Consider the following 17215-nt stretch of genomic DNA (forward strand, 5'->3'; position numbering starts at 1 on the left):
CTGGGGAGGGATAGAAAGGGGTGAAGGAGTCCAGTCATGTACCCTGCGCTCCTGTGGGTTTCCAGATGAATAGTAAACCAGGGTTGGGATCTGGCAACAAGCAACTTCATTTAGAAAACTAGAACCTTTGTAGACTTATTGTACACTTTAAGAAATTTTGGGAGTCTAGTGATATACTTATAGCAAATGGAAGAAACAATCTATCCAGAACTTGAATTCTATGCATCATTCTGCTGAAAGGATTTATGCGAGTTGTGTATGGAGCCATCGCACAGGTAGCCTGGCAGCTAGACAGACCCTGTCGGCAGGAACCATTTGCTGTGTGTGACAGCCTGAGCTTACACCTTACTGCTGAAAAGTGCAACCATGCACAGGACAGTCACAGTTGAAGAGCAGCAAAAAGACTGAAGTGGGGGCTTGAACCTTAATAGCTATTTAACTACAAGGCTACAAAGCTGCAAAAGGAAATTGTGAATATAATCCATTCACACATCACATGGATCAATTTCATGCTCATATCACCCCTCTCCTCAAGTCACTTCACTGGCTTCCGATCAGGTACAACGAAGCAAACACCCACAGAAGGTGAACTCTCCACAGGAAAACCAATGAAAGGCAAAACACACAGTGGATCCAAAAAAGTCCTCTCACAATGAGTGTCTTCCTGAACAACACTGTGTGTTTTGCCTTCCGATCAGGTACCGCATACAGTTCAAGCTTCTCCTACTAACCTACAAATGCACTCGATCTGCAGCCCCTCATTACCTCTCTACCCTCATCTCCCCTTACGTTCCTACCCGTAACCTCCGCTCTCAAGACAAATCCCTCCTTTCAGTACCCTTCTCCACCACTGCCAACTCCAGGCTCCGCCCTTTCTGCCTTGCCTCACCCCATGCGTAGAACAAACTCCCTGAGCCCATACGCCAGGCCCCCTCCCTGCCCATCTTCAAATCCTTGCTCAAAGCCCACCTCTTCAATGTCGCTTTCGGCACCTAACCACTACACCTCTACTCAGGAAATTTAGACTGCCCCAACTTGTCATTTCGTTCTTTAGATTGTAAGCTCATCTGAGCAGGGACCGTCCTTCTTTGTTAATTTGTACAGCACTGCGTAACCCTAGTAGCGCTCTAGAAATGTTAAGTAGTAGTAGTAGTAGTAACAACAGTCACTCAAACAACACTGCCTTAAACCTTACTATTCAGCACACACCTAGACCACCCATTAACAAGGGTAACAAACAGTACAGGCACATTCCAATTATACACACATCTCCTTTTAAACTAAAAAGAGAAAAAAAGGGAGGGGGCACTTTATCTCATATTAAGAAATATCTGCTTTTCTAATCTTCCTATATATTTGTGTGCTCAGCTGTTCTGCGAATATATTTTATTGATAACCTTTTATTGCTCTGGCACGGTTTCTTTGACTCTCCTTCCCCAAGTCCCCTCCTAAGCTGTCTGTTCTGAATTTCCATGAGTACCCTCATGTTCATAATGCCGACAGCAGCTGAGAAAAGCTTTCAGAAACGTATCTTTTCCGGAATGAAACAAAGATAAAAACGGGCATGCATAAAGATTTTCTTTTCAAAAGAGTGTTTTCAATGCTTTATTTACAGACTACAACAATAGTTTAACCAGTGGCAGTACAAGAGCCATGCTGACGGCAGCTCAAACTTATCATATTAAAAGGCAGCCAACAGTAGATGTAGCAAGAAAGGAAGAAAAAGCCAAATTCTTTTATAATTCAGACTTTCTGTTGCCAGTGTCCCTGAAAGGGAATGCTCTTCCCTCTGATACAGAACTGACTCAGTATCCCAGCACGGTCTTAAGGCTGTCAGCTTGTTGAATGAAGCCTCACTGTGGCCAGCGTAGGGCCTTAAGCGTGTGTGGACATTCAACGTACCAACCTGGCTACAATGAGGCTTCTTTAAACGGTTGACAGTGGCCTCAGTGCCACCCTAGGTGAACGCCTAGTCCACTCAGGGGTCAGGCAGACCATGCCTAACCTTCCTAAATTGCTCAAGCCTATTTGCTCTCAAGGCTGTCAAACATTAAAAATGTATTCCTTAACTGCTTTGAAGGTGTGCGTAATTACACCCCACCGCCAGTGCGATTATGACAGCTGCAATCCCCAAAAGGACCACTCTATCTTTCTTCCTTATTCACCCCAGTACTGGCTGACTCCCCCTAGACTTGGGGGAGTTTCCTTTGAACGCGTACTCAACATTTAATTCATCTCTTTCCTTTAGGAAGCAGCGTAAAGCATACTTATTTCAGAAGGCATTTTCATAAGAGTAAAGGCTGGGACTTGCACTTGATTGTTATTTCTGACATGATGTGGAGTTTGTTTTGTACGATTTGTGAATTTGCTTTGTATTTTTTTATTACATGTTAAGCATTTGGTTATTTTGATTATGTATGTAATTTATTATAATCTGCTAGGAACTGTGGACTAAGCGGAAATAAATCCCAAAAACTATTTGTGGGTGGCTCCTACCAATTGTGCAGAAGTTTCCCCATTCACCATGCTGGGGCCAGCATTCTTCTGCATATCCATGGCGTTTAACTTTACCATAGTGCAGTGGCGTAGCTACGTGGGGCCAGGGCCCCCGTAGATTTGGCCCTGGACTCCCCTGCCAACGACCCCCCCCTCCCGCTGCCAACCCTTCCCCGCCATGGGCTACCTTTGCTGGCGGGGGACCCCAATCCCCGCCAGCCGAGGTCCTCTCCTTCCTCCGAAGGCTTCGTTCTGTTTCTGACGTCCTGCACATTGTACGTGCAGAACGTCAGACTCACAGAAACAGAACGAAGCCTTGCTGGCTGATCTGCAAGGCTTCGTTCTGTTTCTGTGAGTCTGACATCCTGCACGTATAATGTGCAGGACGTCAGAAACAGAACGAAGCCTTCGGAGGAAGGAGAGGACCTCCTCGGCTGGTGGGGTTTGGGGTCCCCCGCCAGCAAAGGAAGCCCACGGTGATAGCGGGGGAGGGTTGGCGGCGAGGGGGGGGTCTAAAATATGCCCCCTCACCTCGGGCTCTGGCCCCCCCTCCCACCAAAGTCTGGCTACGCCCCTGACATAGTGTAATACCATTTGAACAGTAATTTAGATATTAGGTGGTGACTAGCAATCCAAATTCTTGGTATTCAGCCACACACTGTGAAGAAACAGTGTGTGCCTGTAAAATGTATTTGATATTTTCCAGTCTCATTGACTTCTCTTTCTTTTATTTGGCACACAGATAATAGGAAGTGTCTGTAGTGATGTGACTAGTTTTTATTTGAAACTTGACTGTTCTGGGCTCTGATTGGCAGCCACCACCACTATCACCTTTGTGAGCGTGCGAGGACCTGTAGCGAGTCCGAAAGGAAGAGCCTGAAACTGGTAATACCTGCCCCAAACCACAAATTGAAGAAAAACGCTGATGCATGGGCCAAATAGGGATACGCAAGTAAGCTTCGGTCAAATCTAGTGCCATCAGAAACTCTCCGGACCTCACCACCACTATGACCGACCGAAGGGTCTCCATATGAAAAGAGGAAACCTTGAGGGCCCGACTGACCATCTTGAGGTCCAGAATTGGACGGAAATATCCTTCTTCAGAACCACAGAATAAATGGAATAACAACCATATCTGAACTCTGCAGAGGGAACCGGACAAATAGCCTATAAATCGAGAAGCCTTTCTAGTGTACCGCGAATCACGCCCACCTTGAAATGGAAGCGACAAGGAGACTCCAGAAAGGCTTCTGGAAGATGCTGCGTGAAGGCGTACCCATCTTGAATAAACCTCTAGTATTTATATCCCACATTTTCCCACCTCTTTGCAGGCTCAATGTGGCTTACATTATGCCGCAATGACAAGCAGTACACCAAGCAGATATTATAAAACAATTCTGGATGTATGTGAAGGAGTTCACATTTGTTGATCATTAGTACCCACTGACCGGAAGTAATCTGGGCCCACCTCCAATAGAACTGTGTTAACTGAGCTCCCACAGTAATTAGAGGCTGGACCCAGAAACCTTCATTGGGCAGGACGGGAGGGGGATTGAAAGGAAGATCCCGAGTCCCTGCCTCCTCTTTGAACCTCCTGAAAGGACCGATTCCTCTGAAAAAAAAATGAGACCTCTGAGCCAGAGCAACTCTCCCTGGCCTATACCGGAGACAATCTCGCCCTCACCCCCTAGTAGGGAGCAGAGAACGGCCTGACATTCTGGGTCTGTCCTCAGGGAGCCGAGGCACTTTAGTCTCTCCTAGACTTCGAACAACTTGTCTAACTCTTGCCCGAAAAGAAGCACAGAAGAGGAATACACTCAACTTCGACTTAGAAGCCATGTCCACAGACCAACTCCGCGGCCACACATAAAACTTAAATGAAGCGCTTAGCAAATCATACAAAGAGTCTGCCAAAAAGGCAGAGCCCATCTCAAGCTTTGCCACATCAGAATCTATTAAAGCCACATCATCTGAAGCTCTGTCTAAAATGCACTCAGACCAGCGGAAACATGCCCTAGCAACCAAGGAACCACAGATGGCTGCTTGAACCACTAAGGCTGAGACATCAAAACTGCTCTTTAAAAGGGCTTCCTTACACCCAGTGCAATTTTTCTAGCAAAAAAGGTGCCGGTACTCAAATGCCAAGCCACCCTTCAGGGGTGGTGTGATTACTGAGGGAGCCACCCCACAATAGCCAGGCCCCCTGCAACCAGTCACAGAATCTATGACAAGGCAGAACTGGTGTCTTGAGCCTGAGCTCTTTCATTAAAACTTGTGGTCCATGGGTCAATTTTAGCAGACACTGGAAAAGGTGCCGGTACTCAGTACCCCCGAGTACCCCCTCAAAAAATGCCCTGCTAACGCCTATCCTGAACATCCTTAAGAGCTGTACCCCCATCCACCGAAACCATATTCCTCTTTGTAACCGAGACAACTGCATCCACAACAGGGGGATTAAGAAGGGCCTTGTGAGAATCTGGAACAAGATAGAGACGAACCATTGATCTAGCAAGCCAAAAGGGAGAGTCAGGGGCATCCCACTGAGCCTGAATTATATCTCAAATGTCCTGATGCATAGGAAACACCTTACCTGGTCTTCTAATACCCTTCCCTAGAAGATTCAGTTCTCGATGGCCAGGGATTGGTCCTCTTTGAAATGCAAGATACAAGCTACCAAAGAAATAAGCTCTTGCAAATCTTCCTTGTGGAAAATATGAACCAAAGAAGGATCCTCTCCCCGAAGGCAAGGGCTCTCCCCCCTCCCCCGGTTTCCAACATGCTGGGATCCTCAGAAAGCAACCCCGCCCCTAAATAGTCTGGCCACTCCAAAGAAGGCATGTTGTGATCTGGATCAGATACCAGACCCTCCACTAGATCCCAGGACCCCCTGGGATGCTTTGCAAGCAGTACCTGCCACTCCATGTTCTCACCCAAAGGAGCTGAAGGGGGATTAGAGTTCTGCGATATAAAAGCTTTATACATCTGTAACACAAATCCAGGCAGGAAGCCGCCCGAGGACCCCGAGGGCACAGACAAAGGTTAAATTGGCCTGTTCCAATGGAAGCAGCAGGTCTGTGCTGGCACAGTGAGACAAAATGATGGCATTTCCTGCCACTCCGGGCACCAGAAATTTCTCCGAGCCACCTGAATCCCTAGAAACCATGGCCGCCACCACCGCTACATCAACGACCCAGGAGGAACTGGATTCCACTGCACTGTCCACTGCCGTACAGAATTTGCAGACTCCAGCAGCCATCAGACCGCACCAGAGACACACTGAGCAATGTAATATTTAAGCTTCTCAGCCACAAAATAACTAAAGAAAAGCTGAGGCCGACAGAGCTGCCTTGCTCGTTCGCGCCTCTGAATGACATTGCCTTTAGTTTTTTTGTTTTGTTTTTTTTACTTTTGTCTGCGGCTGTCTCTCCCATAGCCTAAATCATTCTTCCCTCAAAGAGTTGAAGGCTGGCTGACAACCTGCAGAGATCAATCAAGCAGGGAGACCAAGGGAGGAGATGGGAGGGAGGAACCCGGCCACCCGAATGCGACACCCCCAAGGCTTAGGGAGACTCCCGTGGATCTCAGCCTCCAGACATAGCAAGAGACACTGGGGCACAGAATAACTAAAAATCAAACCACTCACAAGACCAATTGAAGTATTTAAAATTATAGAAGAAAAAGAAATATACAGAGAGACTCTGAATGGGCTCACCACCTTCCACCTGCTGGAGACTGATGATACTGAGTCTAGTTCCAGTTAGCCAGGACTCTCACTGGCTCTCTCTAGAGTCAACGTTTTCAGTCTCCACCTGCTGGAAGGCGTGCACAACCCATCAGCTGCATTCTGGGCCAGTCCACAGGGATGTTAAGGAATTACTTCTTTGGATACAGAAACCCTCCCAATGTTAAAGAAATCAAATGCATCACTTCACATACAATTGGTTTGGTTGTCAGTTCAGGGAAAGTAGAAAAGACAACCAACCGGTTTATTAAAATATATGAACTCTTTTTTTTATTTTTAACATCACCTAGATTAAATATATTCTTAAACCCTCGAAAATCTACTTTATCATCATCTAACTAATTGTAGCAGTATATACGATTTTCTCTTGTCTCATATACTGGAATTGGGGTAGTGGGATTTAAGGGGTGGGGGTATCTGTAGTATGAGTGTTTGCACTACTCAATCACTGGGTATGTTTTGTAAAAAGAACGGTTTCTCCTGTTGGTACTACTGTTGAAATTTAATAAAAATGCAGTTTATGTAGAAAATATTCATCCCTTTCCAATCCAACCTTACTGAAATCTCAGAGAAAATAATCACTGCCATGAACATCCTAGCGTCCTGGGCCAACACTTTCAAGATGAAATTAAACAAAGGAAAAACCCAATGCCTAATCCTTTCATCACAACATGCTACTCTGCTCCCAACCACCCTGATCACCCCTGACGTCACAATCCCAATATCTGACAATCTAAAAATCCTAGGAGTAACTCTAGACAACCACCTAACTTTGGAAACCCATGCAAAAGCCACGACGAAGATGTTCAACATGATGTGGGTACTGAAAAGAATAAAACCATTCCTCCCACAGCAAATGTTCTGCAACCTAGTACAATCCACAGTACTCACCCATGCCGACTACTGCAACAGCATCTTCATCGGCTGCAAAGCCCAAATCATGAAAAAACTCCAAACCGCCCAAAACACAGCAGCCAGACTCATTTTTGGCAAACCACGATTTGAAAGTGCAACACCACTTTGTGAAAAACTTCAAGGAATGCATAAATTTCAAAGCCCACACAATGATCCCGAACATATCCTTCATCTTCCCAACTGCAAAGGCCTCAAATATAAAACCTACTATGCTTTCAACTTCTCCGTGATAGGCAGCCAACTCTGGAATGCAATACCACGACACATCCAAACAACCAATGAACCCCTACCCTTCCGAAAGCTGCTGAAGACTTACCTCTTCAAACAAGCTTACCCAAACAACCCAACCTAATTCTCAAACCTAATTCCACACCAACAGCACTACTCACACTTCAATCCTCTCCCCCACATCTCTCCCCATTGTTTTAACTCTTAACTTGAACATCTCGATACTTGTATCATACTTTGTGTATCTCTGTGATACTTTGTACCATAGCTTGTAAGCCGCACTGAGCCTATCAAGCGGGAAAGAGCGGGGTATAAATGCTATAAATAAAACAAAACATATCCATCCATTTATTGTCCAACGTTTAGCAACTTAATAGCCAAAATCACCTCCTTTGGGGTGACAGGATCTCAGCAACTGATCAGAATTGCTTGGCCTGTTCTAACACCATACAGACATTTCCAAATTTGAAACAGAACAAGAAAACAAATTGTTCTCCTATAGTTAATTTAGTGTGGTTTAATTTTTGATAACGTATTCCATGCTAATTTTGCTGGTCCCTTGTGTAGAGCTGCGAAAGAGCAAGCTTACTGCAAGTTCCTCTCTACACTTACCTGAACTTCTTTCTTATTCCCCAGCGTCTCCATTCTGTCAACAAAATCATCAAACTGCAACTTGGGGAAGAGCCGATGTGCCCAGTGCTCCATGTGTCTTATCAGTGTCTTCAAGTCTTCTGCCTGTAAGAAGAAAGCAACATGAGCTTCCTTCCAGGTGCCACTTACTATCTCTGGGAACATGTCAAGTTTCTACCACCACACAAATCAAAAATATAATAAAGTGGGTCTATTCCATAAGAGTAAAAGTGTACTGTAGTCCCGCCACGTAGAGAAAGACATGCTGACTAGATATTTCAATTAACGATCCTTCATATGTCACACTATTGCCACCTTTCTTTGTGTCCTTTGCCAAAATTTCCGACATGTCTAATCAGAAATAAGCAAATGCGCTAGCTGACAGTGTATGTAAATGAAAACATTCAAGCAATGCTTGAATGTTTTCACTTACATACACTGTCAGCTAGCACATTTGCTTATTTCCGATCTGAGGAAGAAGGGCAACCTTCGAAAGATAATCAAGAAATGTATTAAGTTATGTCCAATAAAAAAGGTATCCTCTTATTTTCTTTTCCATGTTTTATTTTGTTTGATTTCTATAGATTCTACATGGAATGTTGCTATTCCACTAGCAACATTCCATGTAGAAGTCAGCCCTTGTAGATCACCAATGTGGCCGCGCAGGCTTCTGCTTCTGTGAGTCTGACGTCCTGCACGTACGTGCAGGACGTCAGACTCACAGAAACAGAAGCCTGCGCAGCCTTCTACATGGAATGTTGCTAGCGCAGCCTTCTACATGGAATGTTGCTATTGGAATAGCAACATTCCATGTAGAATCTCCAATAGTAGCAACATTCCACGTAGAATCTCCAATAGTAGCAACATTCCATGTAGAATCTCCAATGGTATCTATTTTACTGTCATAGTAATGCTTGAATGTTTTCACTTATATACACTGTCAGCTAGCACATTTGCTTATTTCCGATCTGAGGAAGAAGGGCAACCTTCGAAAGCTAATCAAGAAATGTATTAAGTTATGTCCAATAAAAAAGGTATCATCTTATTTTCTTTTCCATGTTTATTTTGTTTGATTTCTATAGATTCTACATGGAATGTTGCTATTCCACTAGCAACATTCCATGTAGAAGTCGGCCCTTGTAGATCACCAATGTGGCCGTGCAGGCTTCTGCTTCTGTGAGTCTGACGTCCTGCACGTATGTGCAGGACGTCAGACTCACAGAAACAGAAGCCTGCGCAGCCTTCTACATGGAATGTTGCTAGTGGAATAGCAACATTCCATGTAGAATCTCCAATAGTAGCAACATTCCTTGTAGAATCTCCAGTAGTAGCAACATTCCATGTAGAATCTCCAATAGTAGCAACATTCCATGTAGAATCTCCAATGGTATCTATTTTACTGTCATAGTAATGCTTGAATGTTTTCACTTATATACACTGTCAGCTAGCACATTTGCTTATTTCCGATCTGAGGAAGAAGGGCAACCTTCGAAAGCTAATCAAGAAATGTATTAAGTTATGTCCAATAAAAAAGGTATCATCTTATTTTCCTTTCCATGTTTTATTTTGTTTGATTTCTATTGATAACCTTAAGAGTGGACTAACACGGCTACCACACTCCTCTACTTGACATGTCTAATAAACTGCAAAATCAATCACTATCCTACACTTGCACCATGTAGAAGTGAGTAAGAAATAGATAGTTTTTATGGAGCTGCTGCATTTCTCTCTTTGAATCCACTCACCATACCAGCAATTCAAGTGTGTTTAGGGAACCACTGTAATAGTAAACATTTTCCCAGAGGCATGTTACAGAATACAGTGTCTAATCATTCACAGTGCTAGACCCTAAGATGAAGGGATTTCTATAAAGAATTGCTGCTTCTGAAAGGTTTTATTCTGTTTACTGATTTCTTACCTCATGTCCTTTGCCTCGGAATTTTATCTCATCAAACATGTGCCGTAGAGCTGGAAGGCCACGTTCTGAAACCAGCCTGGGAATATTAGTAAAACAAGAGATTAACTCTTCAGATACAAAAATAAATATGTAAACAGCTTTTCACAGCAGCATTTGGCATGGGCCAAATCTAATCACACAACAATACTCATTTATTAGCCCATCTATCTGGGCCATATTAAGCAGAATACAACATTCAAAATCAAACCAAATAGGACATCACCTATACACAATGCTCCTTCTAAAAGTGCCCTTAGATGGTGTTGCCACTCCAAAATTGTTTGCAATCAATACACCCAATTCATCGTTGGTTTTATTTTTTTTTTTTTCTAATTTTTCACTCATATCAGTAAGTTCTACCATTCTACAATAACTTATATAATGATCACTACCACTTATCATACTTCTTCAGCAGAGCATTTTGGCAAAGTCGTCGATGAAAATCCAAAATGCTCAGGGCCTCCAGCGCTTTAGAAATCATGTCCATCAACTCTTCTCTCTGGAAAAGGCAGAGCACTGTGGGATAATTTCCCCCCCCCCCCCCTCCATTTCTCCTTCCTTTGAAGCATCAACCATTGAAGGCTCCTTACTAAAGGCCACTATGAGACTCCTCCAGAATCCAGCAATGAAGACTCCCACCCCTCTAACAGGGGTCTCTTAGGTCAGTGCAGGTCACTTGCAGGTTAACTGCCTATGTTCTCCTGTTCAGTCGACCTCATAAGTACATAAGTATTGCCATACTGGGAAAGACCAAAGGTCCATCAAGCCCAGCATCCTGTTTCCAACAGTGGCCAATCCAGGTCACAAATACCCGGCAAGATCCCCAAAATGTACAAAACATTTTATACTGCTTATCCCAGAAATAGTGGATTTTCCCCAAGTTCATTTAATAACAGTCTATGGACTTTTCCTTTAGGAAGCCGTCCAAACCTTTTTTAAACTCCGCTAAGCTAACCACCTTTACCACATTCTCTGGCAACGAATTCCAGAGTTTAATTACACATTGAGTGAAGAAACATTTTCTCCAATTCATTTTAAATTTACTACATTGTAGCTTCATCGCATGCCCCCTAGTCCTAGTATTTTTGGAAAGCGTGAACAGACGCTTCACATCTACCCGATCAACTCCACTCATTATTTTATAGACCTCTATCATATCTCCCCTCAGCCGCCTTTTCCCCAAGCTGAAGAGCCCTAGCCGCTTTAGCCTTTCGTCATAGGGAAGTCGTCCCATCCCCTTTATCATTTTCGTCACCCTTCTCTGCACCTTTTCTAATTCCACTATATCTTTTTTGAGATGCGGCGACCAGAATTGAACACAATATTCGAGGTGCGAATACTGTATCTGCTTCATCAGAAAGGCTTGGTAGAGAAGCAAGATAAGTTCCAGAGAAAATCCCACAGTTGCAGCAGGAATATCCAGCAAATCTGCCTCCCAAGCAGCACGTGTCCCATCCTGGGAGAGGAGCAGCTGGTAGCGTCCCCTGGACCTTGGGAGGACAAGATAGCTGCCCCTCCTGCATTTTTTCCAGCTGCCAGGTCAAGAATAGAGCTTAAGCACCTCTACTGGTCCCTGAACAGGAAGCCAACACCACCATGAAGCAAAATTGCACCCCTGCAGCACAGTGAACATACTTTTGCACTGCTTTCACAGGCCCCACACTTAGTGTGTTCAACTAGCATCTCCATGCTTCCACCACAAAACCGAAGCACTAGATTCCCAAACTGGCCCAAGGCCACCTCCACAACCACAGGAGAAAGCCACCGGGCCCCCAACAGCAAAAATAGGCCGCCTCCTAAAAAATGCCAGCTGCTGAGGTTAGTTTATCTAGGCATTAGACCAACTGCTTCAGCCATTCTGCTGATAACCCGATGCTGCTGCTGGCTGATCAGACTGAGGGGCGAGGAACATAGTGAAAGGAACTCTTCTGTTGCTGACAGATGAAGGCAGGACTGGCAGGCAAATGCCAAAATTCATATCAACATTTTCCCCCCAAATCCAAGCAATTGGGGGTGGGGGGAAGAGGGGGTTTAAGATTAATAGAGAGAAATATTAAGAGAAAATAGTCCATGTTCCTTCCTTGCCTAAGCAGGACTCCTCTAGGTATTCCCAACAAAAAGATTGCATATGGCAAGACTCTGGATAGCCCTCGACTGCCCTAGCCCAACCAAGTGATCAACTCGTCAAGTGGCCTAGGATCTGCTGGTAGATCACATCAAACTGCATGAATTGCCTGCCTCCATCTCCTAGAGACACAGATGGAAAACTACCTGATAATTTTCTTTCCTTTCAATCATAGCAGATAAGTCCAGAAATTGTGGTTTATGACCATCTATCAACAGGTGGAAATATAGGACAAAAAGTGGTCATGTAGAATGGTAAGCAGTTAGGCCAATCAGTATTTCACATAAAGCAGGAATAATACATGAACCGTAACAAACTCCTCCTTCCCCAACATGGTATGAGAAATTTGACGATCTAAATAGAGAAAACAACTAAGAGCGGGTTTCTGAACTCATCTGCTGTGATTAAAGGAAAGAAAATTCAGGCAAGACAAACTTTACCTTCTTTACCAGCAGCAGACGAGTCCAGAAATTGTGGGATGTAGCAAAGTGGTCCTGAAAAAGAGCAGGAAAAACACCTGCAGAAAGAATTGATCTTTCTGTTCTAGGAGAGATATCCAAATGGTAATGTTTGGAAAATGTGTGCAAACAGAAATGTATAGATCAGCTACTTGGTCCTAAGAGAAAAAGCATGAGATTCTGCCCATGATGTTGAGTGCTCTGGTAGAATGAGCTCTCAAGGTACTAGGAAGTTGCTTAAAGGGAAACATATAAACTGAAGAAATGGACTCCTTAATCCAGCAAGCAACTGTTGCCTTACAGGCCATATTTCCTTTATTTGGACCCGCAAACAAGATGGTCTGACTGGCGAAAATCACTGGTGACTGCTTAGTACTGAAGGAGAACTCAATGTACATCAAGAAAATGCAAGGAGTCAAATTCCTTACCATATTCTTCTCTATTAAAGAATGGTAGAAACAAAAGTTGATTTAGATGAAAGCAAGAAATAGCTTTCAGCATAAAAGATGGGACAGTTCAGACAGTTACTTCAGCCTCTGAGAAACAAAGGAATGGATCCCTTGAGGAAGTGGAGAACCCCATTAGTTTACATTATACCAGGTAAAAATGTCTGAGCCCACACTGTCTTGCTGAGATCAGTCAGCTGGAAAAGAGAACAAAAATCAAGAAAGGGCAATGGAACCCACCTCTCTCTCTCAATTATGTACTTTCAAGAGAATCCAATATGCTGTTTTACACTACAAAAAGAGAACACTAAGACAAAACACATTACCTCTGAGCATCCAGCTTAGGCCTGGGCCTTTTCACAGCTTTTCTGACAGTCACAGGAGTTTCTTCTGCCGGAGAGTCGTCTCCGTTTCCATCCTCAACTGGAAGAAAAAAAAATAGCAGACCCCTTTGAATCATTACAATAAAGAACTCAAGGCAAAACAAGTGAAAGTGTGATCGGGAGTAAAGGGAGAAGATAGATTTGGTGGCATGACACACTTGTGTGAATAGATAAAAGTGAAGATACTTACCTGTAGCAGGTACTCTCCACGGACAGCAATCCTTATATTCTCACACATAGGTAGCGCAATCCCGCACTGCCCAGTCCAGCGCCTTTTAAGAGCTTTGTGGAGTGCAAAGCCACACTCCACTGCGTATGCACGAGTGCCTTCCCGTCCATCATGAGAGAGTGGTTACCGAAGTTGAATACTACAGCATAAAAAAACGAAAAAAATAGGAGACAACTTCAAGAGGAGGTGGGAGAGCTGTGAGAATATAAGGCCTGCTGTCCTCGGAGAATACATGCTACAGGTAAGTATCTTTGCTTTCTCTGTGGACAAGAAGGCAAATTTATTCTCACATATGGGGAATCCCTACCAACCAGATGCACCAAAAGCAACAAAACATTGGGCAGTGCAGCCTGGAACAGAATAAAACAGGCTGGGGGGGGGGGGGGGGGGAAATTGGATTCTAGACCACAAAAATATTCTACAAAAACTGTCTGCTCGACCCAACTGTTGAGTCGGGTATCCTGCTCAAGGCAATATAGCAAGATGTGAATGTGTGGACAGACCACCACATTACAACCATCCAAATTTCTTCAATGGAGGCTGACCGCAAGCGGGCTACCAACACAGCCATGGCTCCGACACTGTGAGCCTTGACGTGGCCTTCCACAGTCAGCCCAGCCAAAGCATAAGTAAAAGAAATGCAATCTGCCAGTCAATTAGAGATTGGGCGTTGATGACCCCCATCCTGTTGGGATTAAAAGAAACAAAAACAGTTGGGCAGACCGTCTGCGGGGCTTAGTCCGCTCCATGTAAGAGGCCAATGCTCACTTGCAGTTCAAAGTGTGCAAGGCACCTTCGCCAGGATGGGCATGAGGTTGTGGAAAGAATGTTGGCAAGACAATCGACTGGTTCAGATGGAACTCAGACACCACCTGCAAGTCGTCTGGGATGGACACAGACAGCGGCTATGCTCTGCTGGAGCCAGTCAACAGCTCGTCCCCTGCTTTGACTGGGGAGCAGCAGGAACATGCAGGATCGGCAGCTGGAGGCCTCCTTCAAGCGATCCTTTGAAGTGGTGACATTGGCTTACATAAGTACATATAAGTACATAAGTAATGCCATACTGGGAAAAGACCAAGGGTCCATCGAGCCCAGCATCCTGTCCACGACAGCGGCCAATCCAGGCCAAGGGCACCAGGCAAGCTACCCAAGCATCCATCTGTAGTTCTTATGCAACCAGAGCTTGTCTGTCCTGGCTTCAGCAGGGAATGGAACAGAAAAGGAGTGACATCCTCCTTGATTTTTTTACCTCACTTTTTTTGTTCATCACTCATGTTTGCGTAGGAAAGGTCTGCTTCAGAAGTAGGCCTGATGTATATGCAAAATTAAAACAGGGGAGAAACCATCCCCCAGCATCTCAGCGCCTGCCATACACGGAACAGCCCCAGAAGCTAACCCTGTGCCATTAGCGCTCCTGATCATTGGACCGGATGAACATCCGAGATCCCCTGACAAAAAAAAAAAGCACGGGATTCGCAAGCACCTCAGCCACATTTGCTCCTGCGCGCAGGAAAGTTCTCCCTCCACGTGGCACGCCATCACTGCCCGGACAATCCGTGTATTTCGCAATGCACGCTCCCACTGCGGAACGTCAGGACCGGCAACGGGAACACCTTTTCACAGACAGCGAATGCTACATACCTGTAGAAGGTATTCTCAGAGGACAGCAGGCTGATTGTTCTCACTGATGGGTGACGTCCACAGCAGCCCCTCCAAGCGGAATCTTTACTAGCAAAGGCCGTCTTCCCGCCCGAAACCCGCTCGTGCCAGCCAGTCTCATATGTAGCAAGACAAAGAGAAGGGAAGACACAACTCCAAAGGGGAGGCGGGCGGGTTTGTGAGAACAATCAGCCTGCTGTCCTCGGAGAATACCTTCTACAGGTATGTAGCATTCGCTTTCTCCGAGGACAAGCAGGCTGCTTGATCTCACTGATGGGGTATCCCTAGCCCCCAGGCTCACTCAAAACAACAACCATGGTCAATTGGGCCTCGCAACGGCGAGGACATAACTGAGATTGACCTAAAAAATTTACCAACTAACTGAGAGTGCAGCCTGGAACAGAACAAACCAGGGCCCTCGGGGGGTGGAGTTGGATCCTAAAGCCCAAACAGGATTCTGAAGCACTGACTGCCCGAACCGACTAGTCGCGTCGGGTATCCTGCTGCAGGCAGTAATGAGATGTGAATGTGTGGACAGATGACCACGTCGCAGCTTTGCAAATCTCTTCAATAGGTGGCTGACTTCAAGTGGGCTACCTGACGCATGCCATGGCTCTAACATTATGAGCCATGACATGACCCTCAAGAGCCAGCCCAGCCTGGGCGTAAGTGAAGGAAATGCAATCTGCTAGCCAATTGGATATGGTGCGTTTCCCCACAGCCACTCCCCTCCTGTTGGGATCAAAAGAAACAAACAATTGGGCGGACTGTCTGTGGGGCTGTGTCCGCTCCAGATAGAAGGCCAATGCTCTCTTGCAGTCCAATGTGTGCAGCTGACGTTCAGCAGGGCAGGAATGAGGACGGGGAAAGAATGTTGGCAAGACAATTGACTGGTTCAGATGGAACTCCGACACAACCTTCGGCAAGAACTTAGGGTGAGTGCGGAGGACTACTCTGTTATGATGAAATTTGGTGTAAGGAGCCTGGGCTACCAGGGCCTGAAGCTCACTGACTCTACGAGCTGAAGTAACTGCCACCAAGAAAATGACCTTCCAGGTCAAGTACTTCAGATGGCAGGAGTTCAGTGGCTCAAAAGGAGGTTTCATCAGCTGGGTGAGAACGACATTGAGATCCCATGACACTGTAGGAGGCTTGACAGGGGGCTTTGACAAAAGCAAACCTCTCATGAAGCGAACAACTAAAGGCTGTGCCGAGATCGACTTACCTTCCACACGGTAATGGTATGCACTGATTGCACTAAGGTGAACCCTTACAGAGTTGGTCTTGAGACCAGACTCAGACAAGTGCAGAAGGTATTCAAGCAGGGTCTGTGTAGGACAAGAGCGAGGATCTAGGGCCTTGCTGTCACACCAGACGGCAAACCTCCTCCATAGAAAGAAGTAACTCCTCTTAGTGGAATCTTTCCTGGAAGCAAGATGCGGGAGACACCCTCTGACAGACCCAAAGAGGCAAAGTCTACGCTCTCAACATCCAGGCCGTGAGAGCCAGAGACCGGAGGTTGGGATGCAGAAGCGCCCCTTCGTCCTGTGTGATAAGGGTCGGAAAACACGCCAATCTCCACGGTTCTTCGGAGGGCAACTCCAGAAGAAGAGGAAACCAGATCTGACGCGGCCAAAAAGGAGCAATCAGAATCATGGTGCCTCGGTCTTGCTTGAGTTTCAACAAAGTCTTCCCCACCAGAGGTATGGGAGGATAAGCATACCGCAGACCCTCCCCCCAGTACAGGAGGAAGGCATCCGATGCCAGTCTGCCGTGGGCCTGAAGCCTTGAACAGAACTGAGGGACTTTGTGGTTGGCTCGAGATGCGAAGAGATCTACCAAGGGGGTGCCCCACACCTGGAAGATCTGGCGCACTACACGGGAATTGAGCGACCACTCGTGAGGTTGCATAATCCTGCTCAACCTGTCGGCCAGACTGTTGTTTAC

At 45.6% G+C, this 17215-nt stretch overlaps 1 protein-coding gene and 1 non-coding gene across 2 annotated transcripts in view; both read right to left on the reverse strand.

Annotated features, from left to right (window-relative positions):
• Nucleotides 1–17215, reverse strand: part of LOC115459668 (TIMELESS-interacting protein-like) — a 37798-nt gene that overhangs the window by 8820 nt on the left and 11763 nt on the right. Inside the window, exons 3-5 of the mRNA XM_030189478.1 lie at nucleotides 13324–13420; nucleotides 9930–10005; nucleotides 7994–8116 (exon numbers count right to left, since the gene is read on the reverse strand). Of these exons, the coding sequence (XP_030045338.1) occupies nucleotides 7994–8116; nucleotides 9930–10005; nucleotides 13324–13420 (296 nt within the window). The remainder of the gene's footprint in view (nucleotides 1–7993; nucleotides 8117–9929; nucleotides 10006–13323; nucleotides 13421–17215) is intronic.
• LOC115459670 lies at nucleotides 254–383 on the reverse strand. Its single transcript, XR_003940315.1, has one exon.

The sequence above is a fragment of the Microcaecilia unicolor genome, unplaced genomic scaffold (assembly GCF_901765095.1).
Source record: "Microcaecilia unicolor unplaced genomic scaffold, aMicUni1.1, whole genome shotgun sequence".
NCBI classification, from domain to species: Eukaryota; Metazoa; Chordata; class Amphibia; order Gymnophiona; family Siphonopidae; genus Microcaecilia; species Microcaecilia unicolor.